We start from the raw sequence: 20,366 nt of genomic DNA on the forward strand, positions 1-20,366 counted from the left end.
AGCAGTGGCGGTTCCTGATGGGGGACCTGGGCAGGTGTCCACCTGACGATGTTCACGTGCCTGGTGCACTACTCCACCTGTGGCTATGTGGCGCCCCCTGCCTGCAGCAGCGCATATAGCTTCCTGCTGTGGTTGTTTACCTGTTTCTGCAGTAGAGAATATGATGATTGGATCACTGGAGTTTTTCCAATGATCTTCCTGGAGCTTCTAACCCAGAGGTCCTTAGCGTGGAGCTGACCAAAGACACCTATGTGCTCTCCACGTTTTCAACATTTTGGGTCAGAAGAAATCTGAAATACAAAAAAGTACAAATAAAATCTAAGATCATGCTAAAAAAAATAACTGTTTAACATCAACAGAAAAATAAAATAAAGTGACTCAGTGGATAGAAAAAATCTCTCACTTTAATACTTAAAGCCTTTATTTATTAAAAACACTAAGGTTCACCAAAAGTATTAAATTTAGGTCAAAATTGTGGTATAAATCTGTTGCACCATTAGAAAATACCATAAATTCACATTATATCTCCCTTTATTACAGATTTTGCTGCTAAACCCATCCTGTAAATTTTATGTTTCAAATCAAACTACATTTTACAGCTGATTGTCATTTTTACTGAAATACTAATTAGGGTTCTGATGATTTTGTTATATTTACCTTTAGGATGTTTTAAATTAATGATTAAACATAAAACATTCAAAATATGATCATTGTCAGATGAGAAATTTACAATATTAGAGGATATCTGTTGTCTCAGGTGTGTCTGGACTCAACAAAACGGGTCCAAACCAGAACCGGATCAAAGAACTGGATCACCTTCTCAACCTGGGAATCATTTGACGTTTTATTGCTGAGTTCACAGTTTTTGCTGCTGAAAGCAACAAGGAGGAAAAACAGCAAATATTCTGGTTCTGATCAGTAATGATGAGAAATGAAGAAACCCAACAGAACCAGAACATCAGTTCTACTGATTTCTGAGCAGTTTAGACATAAAAACAACAATGATGAAGAAAATAATCTGCTGGAGATTTAAAAACCAGAATCAAAGTCACTGAACCTTCAGTGGGTTCTCTCTATCTGGGTTTGCAGAACTCAGCAGAACCTCCATAATAAACATAAACCCAGCATGTAGCGGCTGAGTGAAGGTGGTCTGGACTCTGGAGGAGAGTCGTGGTTTTAGAGACGCTGTAGAAGGACAGAATACCTGCTCTGTGGTCCAGGTACACTCCTAGTCTGGAGGAACCAGAACCTGAGATGGAGGTCCAGATGCTGTTGTGACTAAATTCATTCAGGGAACAATCTAATGCCCAGGATTTGTCATTATTTCCAAATAAACTCTCTCCTCCTGCTCTGCTGATATTCTTGTAGGCGACTGCTACAGAACCTAACCCGCTCCTCTCCACCTCCCAGTAACGAGGTCCAGTCAGACTCTCTCTACTCAGAACCTGAAACCAAACAGTGAATCTGTCTGGATGACTAGAATCAGACTGAGGTTGATTTATCAATGTCATCTTCCTGTTCTCCTCTGAAAGTGACAGAAAACTGTGTGCTGTGTTTGGATCCAGTGAGATTTTACATGAATATCTCAGGAATCCAGCTCTGCTCTTTGGTTCTGGTCCTGGTCCTGGTTCTGGTTCTGGCAGTGAAACCTCCACCTCAGTGCGTCTCTCAGGTCGTCCTGTAGCTGAACTCTGACCTCTGACACACACTCACAGCAGCTCAGAGGACGGATCTTGATGCTGGATGATGTGGACTCTCTGCGCGCTGACAGTGATCTTCCTTCAGTAGAACCAGACACGTGGAACAGGAGAAGGTTTCTGGGTCCAGCTGGTTCTGATCCATTTCTGCTCTCGGTCGCAGTGACTGTGTGAGTTTCACTTCCTGAAAACAGAAACAGCTCTGAGCTCTGATCTACCAATCACGTGTCAGAGCAGAGAGGCTGCAGCCAATCAGCTTTCAGCTCCAGCAAGGTGTGTCAGAGCAGGAAGAACATGGAGGACCATCAGGTGTTCCAGCCTGCAGAACCAGGAGCCGGTCGCCTTTACACAGCTTAGATACGCACAGAATGAAACGTGAGACTCCCCCCGTCCACAAAACGCAGATCTAAAAAGAATCAAGAGGAGAATGTGAGGTTCTGACGGCAGCTCCTGATTCAGGTCCAGATTCTGGTCCCACTGTCTGGAGAAAGAGCCGCTGGGTTCTGGGTTCTGGGTTCTGGGATCAGGCTTGGACCTGTTTGCTCTGGGCAGATAGGAAAGGCTTAACTTTAGGGTTCCAGAACCGGACTTTCTTATGAGGAACCATGTCTAAATATAAAAAACAATCCATCGGGTCGGGGGGGCAGCAGCTACAGCAGGGAGGCCCAGATTTTGGTCCCACTGTCTCCTCTGCAGCCACTAGGCCAGCTCCTCTGGAGGAATCCAAATAAGTAACCAACTTTGATGAAGTAACAAATGCATGGACCAGTTTTTCAGCATCACTCCTGGACAGAATGTTTCTAATTTTGGCGATATTCCTGAGGTGAAAAAAGGAAGCTCTGGAAACCTGTTTAATATGGGATTTAAATGACATGTCTTGGTCGAAAATAACACCAAGATTTTTAACTTTATTACCAGAGGCCAAGTTAATGCCATCCAGATTAAGTGATTGGTTAAGAAGTTTATTTTTTGAGGACTCTGGTCCAAAGATTATAACTTCTGTCTTGTGAGAATTTAGATGCAGGAAATTTAAAGTCATCCAGGAAAACTGAGGAACATCTGTGGAGCATCTCTACAGGAACATCACGTTGTAGGAGGAGGAGTGGTGGTGTGGACAGGTGGGTCAGTGGAGACGGTTTGGCCTTCAGGTAGAATCCTGCAGATGAAGCTGGTTGATAGCTGATTTACTTTGAGGAAAGAACAGGAAATGAAAGCAGCCCTTATTCATCTCAAAAAGGGATTTCCTGTTAATCTGCAGGTGTGTGGCCGGTCAGTCGCTGTGAGGAGTGACTGATGAAGCTGGAAGTGTTACCTAGTCCAGATCACAACCTTCAGTGCAGAAGCAGCAGCTGATCTGTGTCCAGCTCCAGGCTGCCAGGATGTTAGAGCTGGAAAAGCTGCTGATTGGACCCTGGAGACCAGAGGACCTCTTTAGAACACGGAGGCCGTCTGACACGAGAACCGTCATCCAGAACCGCTAGAATAATCAGAAACATTTCACTGGAAATAGGAATATTTTCTTATTAAAGTCAGAAAAATCAAATCAAAGGTTTTTCTTCTGCTTTGTTGTAATGTTACTGAACCTCTGATGACAGAACAGCTGTTTTTCTTTTCTTGTTATAACAAATAATGTCTTTAATAAAAGTCAGGTAGCAGAAGTTGTCCATTAAAACCGTTTAATGCCTCCTGGTGTCTGCAGAGATGATGAGGCGTTTCTGACTGAGACTGCGTTCAGAAAATTAAACGATAACCAGGCTGCTGCCACAGGTCCTGCTTTTATTTCCTTTATTATTTTAAAGTTTACTCCAACATAGAAGCTCATGTTGTTTCCATCTGCCTGCATTTCTCTACAGCGTCCTGCCATCGGTGCAGCGCTGTGAAGAAATGCAGCTTTGGGACGATGGTGGCAGACTAATAATGAGCACTGTTATCATTAATGCAGTAAATCTGCATTAATGATAACAGACTAATAATGAGCGCAGTTATCATTAATGCAGTAAATCTGCATAAATGATAACAGACTAATAATGAGCGCAGTTATCATTAATGCAGTAAATCTGCATTAATGATAACAGACTAATAATGAGCGCTGTTATTTTAGTGAACAGGCTGCAGGTTTTAACGTAACCCGGCCCTGCATCGCTGAATCACGGGGATATTCCACGCTTCTTACCTGGTTCTAAATAAATGCCACTGTCCGGTGATCCGTCCGCCTCCAGCACCATCTGACCCAGTGAATGTCTGCTGGGGTTCACGCTCTGTTGCAGTTCTGCTGCAGCCGCTGAACTGGACGAGCTTTCATCGTGGACAGAACTCCCTTCCTGCTGCTTTAACTCTCTGAAAACCTTCCTGTCCTCCAGTAGGCTTAGGCTGCTGGAGGACATCAGGGTCTATTTCTTTCTCTCTGCTGAGTTCTCCTACTGCTCTCCAGTCTGCATTGTTTGTTGTTATTTCAGCTTTTAACTTTTTATTCTCTGTCATTTTTCTCTTAATAGAAGGTACACCTGGTCTGGCGTTCTGTTAGCTGTGACATCATCAGGGGAGGCAGATCATCCTCTATTACCATCTACCATAGAAAGTACTCCTGGGTCAATGTGAGCTGTGCTTTCTGTGTCTCTGCTCTGTCTTCTCTAACATAGAAAGTACTCCTGGGTCAATGTGAGCTTCTGTGCTTTCTGTGTCTCTGCTCTGTCTTCTCTACCATAGAAAGTACTCCTGGGTCAATGTGAGCTTCTGAGCTTTCTGTGTCTCTGCTCTGTCTTCTCTAACATAGAAAGTACTCCTGGGTCAACGTGAGCTTCTGTGCTTTCTGTGTCTCTGCTCTGTCTTCTCTACCATAGAAAGTACTCCTGGGTCAATGTGACCTTCTGTGCTTTCTGTGTCTCTGCTCTGTCTTCTCTACCATAGAAAGTACTCCTGGGTCAATGTGACCTTCTGTGCTTTCTGTGTCTCAGCTCTGTCTTCTCTACCATAGAAAGTACTCCTGGGTCAACGTGAGCTTCTGTGCTTTCTGTGTCTCTGCTCTGTCTTCTCTACCATAGAAAGTACTCCTGGGTCAATGTGAGCTTCTGTGCTTTCTGTGTCTCTGCTCTGTCTTCTCTACCATAGAAAGTACTCCTGGGTCAATGTGAGCTTCTGTGCTTTCTGTGTCTCAGCTCTGTCTTCTCTACCATAGAAAGTACTCCTGGGTCAACGTGAGCTTCTGTGCTTTCTGTGTCTCTGCTCTGTCTTCTCTACCATAGAAAGTACTCCTGGGTCAATGTGAGCTTCTGTGCTTTCTGTGTCTCTGCTCTGTCTTCTCTAACATAGAAAGTACTCCTGGGTCAACGTGAGCTTCTGTGCTTTCTGTGTCTCTGCTCCGTCTTCTCTACCATAGAAAGTACTCCTGGGTCAACGTGAGCTTCTGTGCTTTCTGTGTCTCTGCTCTGTCTTCTCTAACATAGAAAGTACTCCTGGGTCAACGTGAGCTTCTGTGCTTTCTGTGTCTCTGCTCTGTCTTCTCTACCATAGAAAGTACTCCTGGGTCAATGTGACCTTCTGTGCTTTCTGTGTCTCTGCTCTGTCTTCTCTACCATAGAAAGTACTCCTGGGTCAACGTGAGCTTCTGAGCTTTCTGTGTCTCTGCTCCGTCTTCTCTACCATAGAAAGTACTCCTGGGTCAATGTGAGCTTCTGAGCTTTCTGTGTCTGTGCTCTGTCTTCTCTAACATAGAAAGTACTCCTGGGTCAATGTGAGCTTCTGTGCTTTCTGTGTCTCTGTTCTGTCTTCTCTAACATAGAAAGTACTCCTGGGTCAATGTGAGCTTCTGAGCTTTCTGTGTCTCTGCTCTGTCTTCTCTAACATAGAAAGTACTCCTGGGTCAATGTGAGCTTCTGTGCTTTCTGTGTCTCTGCTCTGTCTTCTCTACCATAGAAAGTACTCCTGGGTCAATGTGAGCTTCTGTGCTTTCTGTGTCTCTGCTCTGTCTTCTCTACCATAGAAAGTACTCCTGGGTCAATGTGAGCTTCTGTGCTTTCTGTGTCTCAGCTCTGTCTTCTCTACCATAGAAAGTACTCCTGGGTCAACGTGAGCTTCTGTGCTTTCTGTGTCTCTGCTCTGTCTTCTCTACCATAGAAAGTACTCCTGGGTCAATGTGAGCTTCTGTGCTTTCTGTGTCTCTGCTCTGTCTTCTCTAACACAGAAAGTACTCCTGGGTCAACGTGAGCTTCTGTGCTTTCTGTGTCTCTGCTCCGTCTTCTCTACCATAGAAAGTACTCCTGGGTCAACGTGAGCTTCTGTGCTTTCTGTGTCTCTGCTCTGTCTTCTCTAACATAGAAAGTACTCCTGGGTCAACGTGAGCTTCTGTGCTTTCTGTGTCTCTGCTCTGTCTTCTCTACCATAGAAAGTACTCCTGGGTCAATGTGACCTTCTGTGCTTTCTGTGTCTCTGCTCTGTCTTCTCTACCATAGAAAGTACTCCTGGGTCAACGTGAGCTTCTGAGCTTTCTGTGTCTCTGCTCTGTCTTCTCTACCATAGAAAGTACTCCTGGGTCAATGTGAGCTTCTGAGCTTTCTGTGTCTGTGCTCTGTCTTCTCTAACATAGAAAGTACTCCTGGGTCAATGTGAGCTTCTGTGCTTTCTGTGTCTCTGTTCTGTCTTCTCTAACATAGAAAGTACTCCTGGGTCAATGTGAGCTTCTGAGCTTTCTGTGTCTCTGCTCTGTCTTCTCTAACATAGAAAGTACTCCTGGGTCAATGTGAGCTTCTGTGCTTTCTGTGTCTCTGCTCTGTCTTCTCTAAGCCCCAGTGGGTGGAGGCAGATGAGCGTTCACACTGAGCCTGGTTCTGGTTCTGCTGGAGGTTCTCCTCCCTGTTAAAGGGGAGTTTTCCTCTCCACTGTCGCTTCATGCATGCTCAGTATGAGGGATTGCTGCAAAGCCATCAACAATGCAGACGACTGTCCACTGTGGCTCTACGCTCTTTCAGGAGGAGTGAATGCTGCTTGGAGAGACTTGATGCAACCTGCTGGGTTTCCTTAGAGAGGAAACTTTCTCACCAACCTGGAGGATCTGATGGAAGCTGACTTTGGAAAGAGGCTTGATGACATGATGGGATGTTAATTGGAGCCATTTAAATAAAACTGAATTCAATTAACACTTTGAAACTTTTTAAAACTTTAAAGTTCTGAAGACTTTAAACTTTAATTTAAATGGCCTAAATACATCTGATTCTACAGCACCAGGATCAGAGCCGTTCCGGTCCACCGGGTCGGGACGGACCAGAACAGAACCGCCGTACGGCTCCAAGGCAGCGGTGCCGTGTGCGGCCCCGTCCACACAGGTCCGAACACGAGGCTCCTGATCGCAGAACATTCAAACTGGACCGGGTCGACATGCCCAGCGCTCACAGTTCGGACCTCTCACCATTAAATTGCCATTTTACAGATCGGTGGAGTTTGGTTCTGACCGGACCGGGCCTCACGCACAACTGGGCCGGAACCGCCAGCCAATCAGGAAGCAGCGCCACACCTTTTAAACAGCTGTAAAACATTTATTCACATGTTTGACCTGCAACGTCCTGAAGAGCCGCGGGACGCAGCTCGGTTCTGTTCGTTCAGTTCTGAGAACCCGTGCAGACGGAACCAGCTTCAGGAAACAGAACAAAGGTTCATGAAAACGGAAGCAGAACCCAAGAAGTCTCAGCTCCAGGCCAACCTGGACCCGCTCGTTCCCTGGACCGACCAGAACCAGAATTCTGTGCCCGTAACGGCCCAGGTCCAGATCTGTCCTGAGATCTGCCAGCGACGCGACCCAGCAGGTTTCAGAAGAGTTCTGCGTGACGGAACCGGTACCGGCAGGAGGAACAGGAGGTTCTGTAGAGGAGACGGGAACCGGCAGCTCGGCCCGCTCCCCTGGTCCTGGAGAGGAGGAAGTGTTTCTACGGACTCCTTCAGAACCCGACGGGTCCGGAAGAGGCCACTATGTTCTACGGTCCACGGTTCTGTGCCGGTCCTACGCCGACAGGTCGCCGCCGTTGAAGCGCTCCTGGTCGTACACCTCGGCCACCACCTTGCGGCCCCCGAACCAGCGGTTGTTGAGCGCCTGGATGGCGCGGTTCATCTCCGCCGCCTCCGAGAACTCCACGAATATCTTGACGATGACGTCGGCGTCGTCCTCCTCGCCCTGCCGCTCCTGGTAGATGATCACCCGCTTCACCTGGCCGAACTTCCCGCACTCCTCCGTCACCTCGCCCTCCAGGTCGTCGTCGATGTCCTCGGGGCCGACCATGTTCCTGAGGACCATGACGGTGGACTGAGGGGGCAGAGGTCAAAGGTCAGGCGTGAGCAGAAGGCCGCCTCAGGCGGGGGCGGGCGGAGCCGGACTCACCTCCTGCTTCCGGAGCAGCTTCCTCATCACCATGTGCCGCGCGCTGCTGCCGCTGATGCTCATGTGCTCCTGCTCGCTCAGCGGCTCCGAGGCGCCGTCCTGCTGCGCCTCCTGCTGGTGCTCCTCCTCCTTCTTCTTCAGCTCCGAGCCCAGCGAAGCCATCACCGACGGGGGCGTGGCCAGCACCGGGTTCACCAGCCCCACCTGAGGCAGGCGGGGGTGGGCCGGGGTCACACCTGAAACCGATGGGAAGCAGAAAGAGCCAGAACCGGATCAGACCTGAGACACCTTCACCTGTCCGCTCAGCATCATGTGAACAGGGCCATCGTTTACACCCGGGGTTCCAGAACCCGCTGCTGCAGCCGGATCAGAACAACGGCAGACTGAGGGCAGGTTACCGGGTCGGGTTCAACCATTGGTCCCCATCCAGCAGGTGCTGCTCCAGCACACCCGACTGAAAAAGGAGCATCACCTGCTCCACATCGCCCCTTCCATGGTCACTTTATTTAAATCAGGTGTGCAGGACCAGTCCGTGAACGGGGGTGGGGGTCACTTACCTGTGATGACACCTGGGGCCTGGGCAGCCATGACGGCCTGGGGAAGTCCGAGCTGCTGCGAGAGAAGCGCTGGTCCCGCCAGAGGTCCGAGCAGCGAAGCTCCAACTGGATCCTGAATGAACCAGGAAGAACTTTAAGATGGCTGCAGAACCTACCATGTAAACTGCTGCCCCCACATAACTACCCCGGTACTACACCCAGCAATAACACCCACATAACTACCCCGGTACTACACCCAGCAATAACACCCACATAACTACCCCGGTACTACACCCAGCTGTTAAACCCACATAACTACCCCGGTACTACACCCAGCTGTTAAACCCACATAACTACCCCGGTACTACACCCAGCCGTTACACCCACATAACTACCCCGGTACTACACCCAGCTGTTAAACCCACATAACTACCCCGGTACTACACCCAGCCGTTACACCCACATAACTACCCCGGTACTACACCCAGCTGTTAAACCCACATAACTACCCCGGTACTACATCCAGCTGTTAAACCCACATAACTACCCCGGTACTACATCCAGCTGTTAAACCCACATAACTACCCCAGTACTACACCCAGCTGTTACACCCACATAACTACCCCGGTACTACACCCAGCTGTTAAACCCACATAACTCACCCCGGTACTACATCCAGCTGTTAAACCCACATAACTACCACCGGTACTACAAACCCAGCCGTTTACACCACAATAACTACCCCCGGTACTACACACCAGCCATTACACCCACATAACTACCCGTACTACCCCAGCTGTTAAATCCACATAACTACCCCGGTCTACACCCAGCCGTTCCCCCCACATAACTACCCCCGGTACTACACCCAGCTGTTAAAACCCACATAACTACCCAGTACTACACCCAGCCGTTACACCCACATAACTACCCCGGTACTACACCAGCTGTTAAACCCACATAACTACCCCAGTACTACACCCAGCCGTTACACCCACATAAACTACCCCGGTACTACACCCAGCTGTAAACCCACATAACTACCCCGGTACTACCCCAGCTGTTTAAACCCACATAACTACCCCGGTACCTACCACCAGCAATAACACCACATAACTACCCCAGTACTCACCAGCTGTTAAACCCACATAACTACCCCGGTACTACACCCAGCTGTTAAACCCACATAACTACCCCGGTACTACACCCAGCCATTACACCCACATAACTACCCCCCGGTACTACACCCAGCTGTTAAACCCACATAACTACCCCGGTATTACACCCAGCTGTTAAACCCACATAACTACCCCGGTATTACACCCAGCTGTTAAACCCACATAACTACCCCGGTACTACACCCAGCCGTTACACCCACATAACTACCCCGGTACTACACCCAGCTGTTAAACCCACATAAACTACCCCGGTACTACACCCAGCTGTTACACCCACATACTACCCCGGGGTACTACACCCAGCTGTTACACCCACATAACTACCCCGTTATTACACCCCAGCTGTTAAACCCACATAACTACCCCGGTACTACACCCAGCTGTTAAACCCACATAACTACCCCGGTACTACACCCAGCTGTTACACCCACATAACTACCCCGGTACTACACCCAGCCGTTACACCCACATAACTGCCCCGGTACTACACCCAGCCGTTACACCCACATAACTACCCCCGGTACTACACCCAGCTGTTAAACCCACATAACTACCCCGGTACTACACCCAGCTGTTAAACCCACATAACTACCCCGGTACTACACCCAGCTGTTACACCCACATAACTACCCCAGTACTACACCCAGCTGTTACACCCACATAACTACCCCGGTACTACACCCAGCCGTTACACCCACATAACTGCCCCGGTACTACACCCAGCTGTTACACCCACATAACTACCCCCGGTACTACACCCAGCTGTTAAACCCACATAACTACCCCGGTATTACACCCAGCTGTTAAACCCACATAACTACCCCGGTACTACACCCAGCCGTTACACCCACATAACTGCCCCGGTACTACACCCAGCTGTTACACCCACATAACTACCCCGGTACTACACCCAGCCGTTACACCCACATAACTGCCCCGGTACTACACCCAGCTGTTACACCCACATAACTACCCCGGTACTACACCCAGCTGTTAAACCCACATAACTACCCCGGTACTACACCCAGCTGTTAAACCCACATAACTACCCCGGTACTACACCCAGCTGTTACACCCACATAACTACCCCAGTAGTACAACCAGCCGTTACACCCACATAACTACCCCGGTACTACACCCAGCAATGACAACAATTGTCTCTTCTGTTCTGTCTCTCTTCGAGGTCGGTCGTGTTTTTTCTCTCCTCTCCAGCTTTCACCCCCCCTCCCCCAGCCCTGTCTCCTGCTTTGGTATGTCTTGTCTTTCTGAGCACTTTCTTCATATCAACCGAACTCTGAAAAACATGGATCTGGTAAGCTGGTCTCTCAATACTATTGATCAATTTTTTTTAACGGGTAGGCAACCAAAGGGGGACCCGTCCGGTCCTGATTTGACTCATTTTGTGGGATACACCCTATATTCATGGAAGGAAAACGGTGTGTCTTTCGACTTTGTCATTCCTGGACGCTTGAAACGTTTATATTTGGATTCAGGATACTCGGATTTCTACTTATTGGATTTGGTGGATTTTTTACGTATCAGCAAATACAGCGGATGTCAGTAGCCATTTGGCCTTGATCAGGCTGCCGGCTGCATGACGCGCTCACTAAGGCGGTGAACGGACAGACCTGGAAGGTGGAGGAGCAGAGCTGAAGAGCTGGATGTGCTGGAACGCAGACTGGCTTTGATGGTTGAACTCAAGGGGAGATGGGATAAAATCTGGAAGTGAAGCGCGGAAAAGCCCCAACAATTTGGAAAATTGGATTTACCATTTGGAGTCAGCAAACGACTTAAAAGCTGACAGGAAAGTCAGTGCAGCTTGTCTCATAACAAATAACATATTTGGATTCCCTCTCTATCAACTCCTGGGGATTGTTATGGTGAGAGAGCTCAGAACTCTCCCCCGCTCCCCCCTCCCCCGCTGACATCTGTGGATGCTTTCTGAACTGCTGGCCAGCTGATAACATCAAGGACAATGGCCTCTGGAGAGCGTTCACGGAGATATAAACACTTTCACCCAAACAGACACACATAACTGATGCTCATATAAACTGATGAACTCACACGCGACTAGTCTCCAATGTTTACCTTCTGCTATATGTGTCTCGTCTTATTTGTGCTTTTTGTGCCAGAGGTTTTTGATATCTCAAACTGTATCCTGTAATAGGATAAAGTTTGAAATATGTTTTTTTCCCTCTCACCTTCCTTTTTGTGGCCCCTATCTTTCCACAGAGTAATGGCAGCGCCCTGTGGGCACAATGTAGGCGGTTCCTTGGCAGCAAGGCCTCAGTAAATCGTCTCCCCTTGAAATGTTTGTGATGTTTGTTATGTTATGGCGATTGTACTGAAACAACAATTTCCCTCTGGAATTATTAAAGTATTTCTGATTCTGATAACTACCCTGGTAATAAACCCAGCAATAACACCCACATAACTACCCCTGGTACTACACCCAGCCACCACAACTTGCTGCAGCACTGTACTGTCTAATAAGTACCATCTTCTTCGGACTATAAGTCACATTTATTTAGACATTTATTTCACACAATCCTAGACTAAAAAATGAAATTTAATCTGCTACGACAATTTATTAAATTAACCAGCTGCATCCACAACCGGCTGAATAACGTGGAACAAACCTGAGAGATAGAGTGGGGTAAATTAACATAACGAGCCAGAAACCTGGAATGTTCTTGCCAACGCGTCCCGATACACTGAAAGTTGTCAAAATTATGCCTAAATTAAATCGTGAGCGTAACGGTGCTACGTGCTAAGCTAACACGGATGTTTCAGGGCAACAACGAAGTTGTAACCTGCCAGGACAACATAGCTGTAAGCTAGCGCTAGCTGCTGTTAGCTTCCCAGGCAGCTCAACAACTGTCTCAGTCTGGGTCCTTCGAGCTGCACCATGCGACGCTCTGCTGCAAGACTGCAGACTGGAACAGTGAAACATACAAACATGTGTTCAGTATTTGTTGTCTATAAGTTAATGTTTTAATTAATTTTTAAGTGGTACAAGAGCAACATCTAGTTTTCACAAGCCTAGAGCGCCCTCTTGTGCCAATAGACGGTAATGTTTACTCCTTGGTTCTTGTTGCTCAGTATGAATTACTGTTTAAAATTTCAATTAAATTTTATATTATTTATATAGCGCCAATTCATGAAACATGTCATCTCAAGGCACTTTACAAAATCAAATTCAATCATATTATACAAAATTGATGTATAAGTCGCAGATCAGCCAAACTACGAAAAAAAGTACGACTTATAGCCCGAAAAATACGGTGGTTACAGGGAGGACGCACATGGTTTACCTGTGATGTGATCTTTGCACTGGCCGCAGCCGCAGCCACGGCCGCCGCCGCAGGAAGTCCTCCAGGAGTTGTTGGTGTGAGGAGGGGAATGGGCGGAGTCACAGCTTTCCCCACCCTCAAGTACTGACCCCCCAGGTCAAAGAGGTTCATGGAGGCCACGGCGTCCAGGGCTGACTGAGGCTTGTCATACTCTGGGCACCGAGAAGACAAATCGCCTTCAGCTCAGAAACGAGCGTGGCAGTTCGGCACTGCCCCTTGAGGATGGGTGAGGTATTACACGTATTAAACAAAGGCTCCCCTCACCAATAAAGCCGTAGCCTTTGTGCCGTCCGGTGGTCGGCTCGCGGGCCAACATGCATGACTTAATCCTCCCAAAGGCCTCAAAGACGCTCTTGATGTCTTCGTCAGAAAGGTCCGGGTGCACTGAGGCCACGTAGATCCTGTTGAAGGCACGCGCTTCCTCTGCTAGCTGGTCAATGATTGGCTGAGCCTGGCCGATGTTACTCGGCCTCCCCACCTGCAACACAACAAGCAGGAATCCATTTAATTTCTTAATGCCGTAGCGTCTGTGGCTCAGTGAGAAGGCTGGTCATCTTGAACTCAGACAGCTGTGGGTTCACTTCCAGCTTCCTGCCCTGGGGCAAGGCAGTCAGCCTACTGGCCTGTATATGGGTGTATATGGGATTACCCCGTATGTTCCTAACAGAGCACTTCGCTCTCAGACTGCAGGTCTGCTGGTGGTTCCTAGAGTCTCTAAAAGTAGAATGGGAGGCAGATCCTTTAGCTATCAGGCTCCTCTCCTGTGGAACCAACTCCCAGTTTTGGTCCGTGAGGCAGACACCCCGTCTACTTTTAAGACTAATCTTAAAACTTTCCTTTGTGACAAAGCTTCTAGTCAGAGTGGCTCATGTTACCCTGAGCTACCTCTATAGTTATGCTGCTATAGGCTTAGGCTGCTGGAGGACATCAGGGTCTATTTCTCTCTCTCTGCTGAGTTCTACTGTTCTCCAGTTTTGCATTACATTGAAATAACTGTTGTCATTTCAGCTTTTAACTTTTTGTTCTCTCTCTTTTTTCTTCATAGAAGGTACACCTGGTCTGGCGTTCTGTTAACTGTGACATCATCCAGGGAAGACAGATCATCCACTATTACCATCTAATGTAGAACAGATTACTGGATCAATGTCATTCATATAATTAGAATATTGTGAAGAAGTAGATTTTCTTCAGTAATTCAAAAAGTAAAACGTGTATATTATATTGATTCATTACACACAGACAGATATAATTACAGGTGTTTATCTCTTTTGGTTTTAATGATAGGGAACATTGCACCAGCCTGTGTGGATGATCTGATAGAAGCGACTTCATAAAGAACCTTGAAGTGACGTTTTGTGTTGTATAAATAAAATTGAGCTGTGGGGAACCCACCGACACACCATGCTGCTAACGACTTCCTGCATGTTTGCACCAATCACTGAAACCAAAGAGGAAGTGAAGTTAAATGTTCTGTTTGTGTCAAACTTGGCAATTAAAGCTGGTTCTGATTCTCCTCTCAGGCAGACGGGTCTGACTGCGACCCACAGAACGTCTGAGCAGCACCTCTGGCCGACGCTACGCCTGAACTCGTCTTTCCGTATCTCACTCGCGTTCTTTCTTCCTTTCCTGTTGTGCCCGTGCGTTCCCCTGGTGGGAAGGGCAGCTGGCGTTCTGCCGACCCGTCTAACCTGGACCCAGTACCTCTGCTCTCACCTTGATGTTCCTCCCGCCGAGGACCACAGAGTTCATCTGTTCCAGCGCCAGCTGGGCGGCTTCTGGGACTTCATACTCCACAAAGGCGAAACCCTGCAGAGACAGACCCAAGTTCTGACCAGAGGAACACAGAACCGCCTTTACCACAGGAGGCTAACACAGGTTGTGGTGATGAGGCTGCTTCTGCTGTGACCTTGTGCTTCATGGTGACGGAGTCCCAGGACATGTCGATGCTTTTGATGGGTCCAAAGGGGATGAAGGCCTGTCTGATGGTGTCCTCGCCCAGCTCGTAGTAGATGGAGCCCACGTAAACCCGGCACATGATGGCCAGAGCCCTCTGCCGCTGGGCTGCCACCTGGTTCACAGCAAGAGCAGCAGGTCAGGTTCTACTTGCAGCTGCTGGAGGATTTGAACGGTCAGACACAGGAGGACACTAATGGGTAGGACACCAGGGCACCATGTGAAAGCAAACCCAGTGCAGGGCTTCTGCATTGGGTTTGAGAACGGCTGCCCCCTGCTGGGCATGAGAGGAACCTTAGGAGCCAGCCAGGTTCACTGTGAGGGGAAGCACACTCACCGACTGCAGGGGAGACAGAGCGTCTCCTAAGCCCATGGTGAGAGGAGCCATCTGGGAGAGAGAAGCAGACGATCTATCATCTCAGAGAGTTCAGGGCGAGTCTCATGCTGTGCTGTCCAGATGTTACCTGCAGGCTGCTGAGCTGCTGCTGCTGCACCAGCGTCTGCTTCACCAACACGCTCTTGATGCTCTGCTCCATGGCATATTTCTTGGCCTGCAGAGAGAACACAGAACCTGATCAGTGAGAACTGTGGAAGCGCCAGAACAGGTTATTAAATCAGAGTGGAACAGACGCCGTCCACAGGAGATAATGAGGGGATATGACCGTGATCGCCTGACGCCTCGTCACAGCAATCTGTGCAAGACGTCCCCCTGGTGGTCATCAGGGAGGAAGGTGACGGTACAAAACCCCATGAGATGAACAGAACTCTGGCTCCATGCATGCTCAGTATGAGGGATTGCTGCAAAGCCATCAACAATGCAGACGACTGTCCACTGTGGCTCTGCTCTGTCTTCTCTACCATAGAAAGTACTCCTGGGTCAATGTGAGCTTCTGTGCTTTCTGTGTCTCTGCTCTGTCTTCTCTAACATAGAAAGTACTCCTGGGTCAATGTGAGCTTCTGAGCTTTCTGTGTCTCTGCTCTGTCTTCTCTAAGCCCCAGTGGGTGGAGGCAGATGAGCGTTCACACTGAGCCTGGTTCTGGTTCTGCTGGAGGTTCTCCTCCCTGTTAAAGGGGAGTTTTCCTCTCCACTGTCGCTTCATGCATGCTCAGTATGAGGGATTGCTGCAAAGCCATCAACAATGCAGACGACTGTCCACTGTGGCTCTACGCTCTTTCAGGAGGAGTGAATGCTGCTTGGAGAGACTTGATGCAACCTGCTGGGTTTCCTTAGAGAGGAAACTTTCTCACCAACCTGGAGGATCTGATGGAGTCTGACTTTGGAAAGAGAGTTGATGATGTGATGTGAACTGGAGCTATAGAAATACAATTTAACTGAATAAGTCCTGATCTTTCTAGCAGTAGGAAATGTTCAACCTTCTCGACGTTCTAATTATTCCATCTGATATGCGTCTTCTAACAGTTCCCCATGTGTTAAAGGGGCCATCACATCAAGCTATTAACTATTTCATGTGGCTTATATTGCTGCAAATGTAAATTTAATTAAAAAAACACACATCACCTTTTAGTGGGGGCTGTTTTATCAGGCCAGAGGTCCTTCCTCAGTAAAACGGTTGGTAGCGGTAAAATGCAGCTCTACCTTGTTGACTTCACTCTGATTGGCTACAACCATATTTGGGAAACGAGTCAAACTGGCTCCTCCTTCAGGAGTACCGTATTCCCCAGAGTATAAGTCACTGTTTTCATAGTTTGGCTGATCCTGAGACTTATACATCAACTTTAAACAGTAATTTATACTGATCAACATGAGTAAACGTTACCATCTATAGCCACACGAGGGCGCTCTAGGTTTTCTGCATGGAGTCTGCATGTTCTCCCTGAGCATGTGTGGGTTCTCTCCAGGTTCTCCGGCTTCCTCCCACAGTCCAGAAACACGACTGTCTAAATTCTCCTTAGTGTGAGAATGGTTGTTTGTCCTGTCTGTCTCTGTGATGGACCCCCCCCCCCCATCCACCTGACACCAGCACCCCCCATGGCCCCAGCAGGGATAGACGTGGTAGAAGATGGATGGATGATAGATGACATGTTGCTCCTGTACCACTTAAAGATTAATTCAAATCTGAACTTATAGACAACAAAGACTGAACATGTTTGTTTTTTCACTGTTCCAGTGTTCCTGTGTTCAGGCAGCAGAACGTTGTGAGGAGCAGCTCTAAGGAACCAGACAGAACCGTTACTGGAGCGTGAAGCTAACAGCAGCTAGCGCTAGCTTACAGCTCCTCTGATGAACGTGAGCTTTATGTAGCTCTGAAACATCCATGTCGTACCGTTAGCTTAGCACGTAGCATCGCTACGCTAACGGTCTGATAATTCTGACACATTCAGCGTAGCGTTACGCTGAAATGCGCTGGATAAAAGCTGCTAATTTACTCCATTCATCCTCCCAGGTTTGTTCCAGGTTAGGACCGGACCATGGAGAGAAAAAGCAGATGGATAAAATAGAAATCATGTTGATCGATAATTATCAACAAATTCTAAACATATATTTAGCCTATTTTTAAATACAGAACACTGAATTCAAACTCAACCCTTTATTCAACCAACTTTTTACCAAAACTGCAAGTTAAAAAAAAAACAGAACAAAAAAAAAAAAAAACACACACACACACACCCTCGAGGGGGGCGGGGCTTAGTGACGGGTGTTGTGATTGGTTGGGGGGAATATTGACTGTAATATTAACCTACATGGTTAGAATGCAAAAGGAAAACTCTTACTCTATTGAACTTTTTATTGACCCTTTATTTTATTGATTGATATACATTGTTATTGAATTATGGTCCAGACCTGTTCCACATTATTCAGCCGGTTCTGGAAGCAGCTGTTATTTAATAAATTGGCTTACCTACAGTCTTGTACTGTGTGAAATAAATGTCTGAATAAATGCGATTTATATACGTTTTTTCTCTTTATGATGCGTTTTGTTACTGATGTGACTTATAGTTGGAAAAACACGGTAAGTGTTAACATCCGTCTAGAGCACCTTCCAACATGGCAGCTCCCCTTTTTACAAAGTCAGACATGCTAGCGTGACTCACGGCGTTAGATTAGCCGCCGCTGCATCAGCTGGGGGGGGGGGGGGGGGGGGGGGGGGGGGGGATGAGGGGGGGGGGGGGGGGGTGCTTTGGTCTCCAGCTTAGACTTACCGCGGCCCCGTCGGTTCTCAACAGACCACATTATTGTGGCACGGCCCCTTTAAATGTTCCACATGCTGCTCACCTTCTGCAGCGCCTCCTGCTGGTTGGGGGTGAGTGGAGGCAGGCCCAGCTTGGTGGTGGTGGTTGTAGGGGTGGGGGGGGGGGGGGGCGGTCTGTCCGTTCTCCATGATCAGAGGTGGCCCTCCCTGAGAACACGTCACACACAGTGCTGAGAACTCAGGGTTCTAAAGATCCAGAACCAACCGACACGACTCCCAGAACCACTAACTCTACGCAAAGCACAGCCACCAACAAGCAGTGAAGCAGAAGTTAAAAGAACAGTTCTTAGAGAACGGTTCTCTGACTGAATGACTGACCAGGTTCTTAAAGAACATTCCCCTGACCAGGTTATTTAGGAACGGTTCTCTGACTGAATGACTGACAAGGTTCTTAAAGAACATTTCTCTGACCAGGTTCTTCTTAAGGAATGGTTCTCTGACTGAATGACTGACCAGGTTCTTTAGGAACGGTTCTCTGACTGAATAGGTTATTTAGGAACGGTTCTCTGACTGAATGACCAGGTTCTTAAAGAACATTCCCCTGACCAGGTTCTTTAGGAACGGTTCTCTGACTGAATGACTGACAAGGTTCTTAAAGAACATTTCTCTGACCAGGTTATTTGGGAACGGTTCTCTGACTGAATGACTGACCAGGTTCTTTAGGAACGGTTCTCTGACTGAATGACTGACCAGGTTCTTAAAGAACATTCCCCTGACCAGGTTATTTAGGAACGGTTCTCTGACTGAATGACTGACAAGGTTCTTAAAGAACATTCCCCTGACCAGGTTATTTAGGAACGGTTCTCTGACTGAATGACTGACAAGGTTCTTAAAGAACATTTCTCTGACCAGGTTATTTGGGAACGGTTCTCTGACTGAATGACTGACCAGGTTCTTTAGGAACGGTTCTCTGACTGAATGACTGACCAGGTTCTTAAAGAACATTCCCCTGACCAGGTTATTTAGGAACGGTTCTCTGACTGAATGACTGACAAGGTTCTTAAAGAACATTTCTCTGACCAGGTTATTTAGGAACGGTTCTCTGACTGAATGACTGACAAGGTTCTTAAAGAACATTCCCCTGACCAGGTTATTTAGGAACGGTTCTCTGACTGAATGACTGACAAGGTTCTTAAAGAACATTCCTCTGACCAGGTTATTTGGGAACGGTTCTCTGACTGAATGACTGACAAGGTTCTTAAAGAACATTTCTCTGACCAGGTTATTTAGGAACGGTTCTCTGACTGAATGACTGACAAGGTTCTTAAAGAACATTTCTCTGACCAGGTTATTTAGGAACGGTTCTCTGACTGAATGACTGACAAGGTTCTTAAAGAACATTCCCCTGACCAGGTTATTTAGGAACGGTTCTCTGACTGAATGACTGACAAGGTTCTTAAAGAACATTCCTCTGACCAGGTTATTTAGGAACGGTTCTCTGACTGAATGACTGACAAGGTTCTTAAAGAACATTTCTCTGACCAGGTTATTTAGGAACGGTTCTCTGACTGAATGACTGACAAGGTTCTTAAAGAACATTCCCCTGACCAGGTTATTTAGGAACGGTTCTCTGACTGAATGACTGACAAGGTTCTTAAAGAACATTCCTCTGACCAGGTTATTTGGGAACGGTTCTCTGACTGAATGACTGACCAGGTTCTTAAAGAACATTCCCCTGACCAGGTTCTTTAGGAACGGCTCTCCGGGCTTCAGGCCTGCTAGCATTAGCTTAGCATTCATCCAGCGGCGCTCCTTACCGCAGAAACCGCGGCAGCCATGCAGCTTCCTTCCGGTTCCGCTGCGGTCCGACTCTGCGAAGCTCCGAGATTCTTCCCCGGATCTTTGGAGGTGTTCTCTGACCGAACCGAACCTAGAACCTGCAGAGCGCTCCTCAGGCACTAGCATCTGTACACAGCCCGGAAGACAGCGCGGGTCCGCCGACGTCACTTCCCCTGAGACGGCATTTCAGAATAAAAGCCCCGAGGAGTCGGTGGGGTTCCCTCAGCTCAGGTGCGGCTGTGTGGCTCCAGCTTCGATGAGGAGCGGGATGACGTCACGACGTTCTTGCGTCAG

General features: G+C 47.9%; 1 protein-coding gene across 1 annotated transcript; it reads right to left on the bottom strand.

The window, feature by feature from the left end:
- Positions 1–7,204: 7,204 nt before the first annotated feature.
- On the bottom strand, positions 7,205–20,249 carry puf60a (poly-U binding splicing factor a). The gene is given in 12 exon segments (XM_036132972.1): positions 7,205–7,986; positions 8,062–8,297; positions 8,619–8,730; positions 13,090–13,280; positions 13,393–13,606; positions 14,842–14,934; positions 15,035–15,196; positions 15,419–15,469; positions 15,546–15,632; positions 18,317–18,385; positions 18,387–18,440; positions 20,051–20,249. Coding segments are annotated over 12 exon segments (1,590 nt in total). The 5' UTR covers positions 20,072–20,249; the 3' UTR covers positions 7,205–7,686.
- Between the last annotated feature and the right edge of the window lie 117 nt (positions 20,250–20,366).

The sequence above is a fragment of the Fundulus heteroclitus genome, unplaced genomic scaffold (assembly GCF_011125445.2).
Source record: "Fundulus heteroclitus isolate FHET01 unplaced genomic scaffold, MU-UCD_Fhet_4.1 scaffold_56, whole genome shotgun sequence".
NCBI lineage: Eukaryota > Metazoa > Chordata > Actinopteri > Cyprinodontiformes > Fundulidae > Fundulus > Fundulus heteroclitus.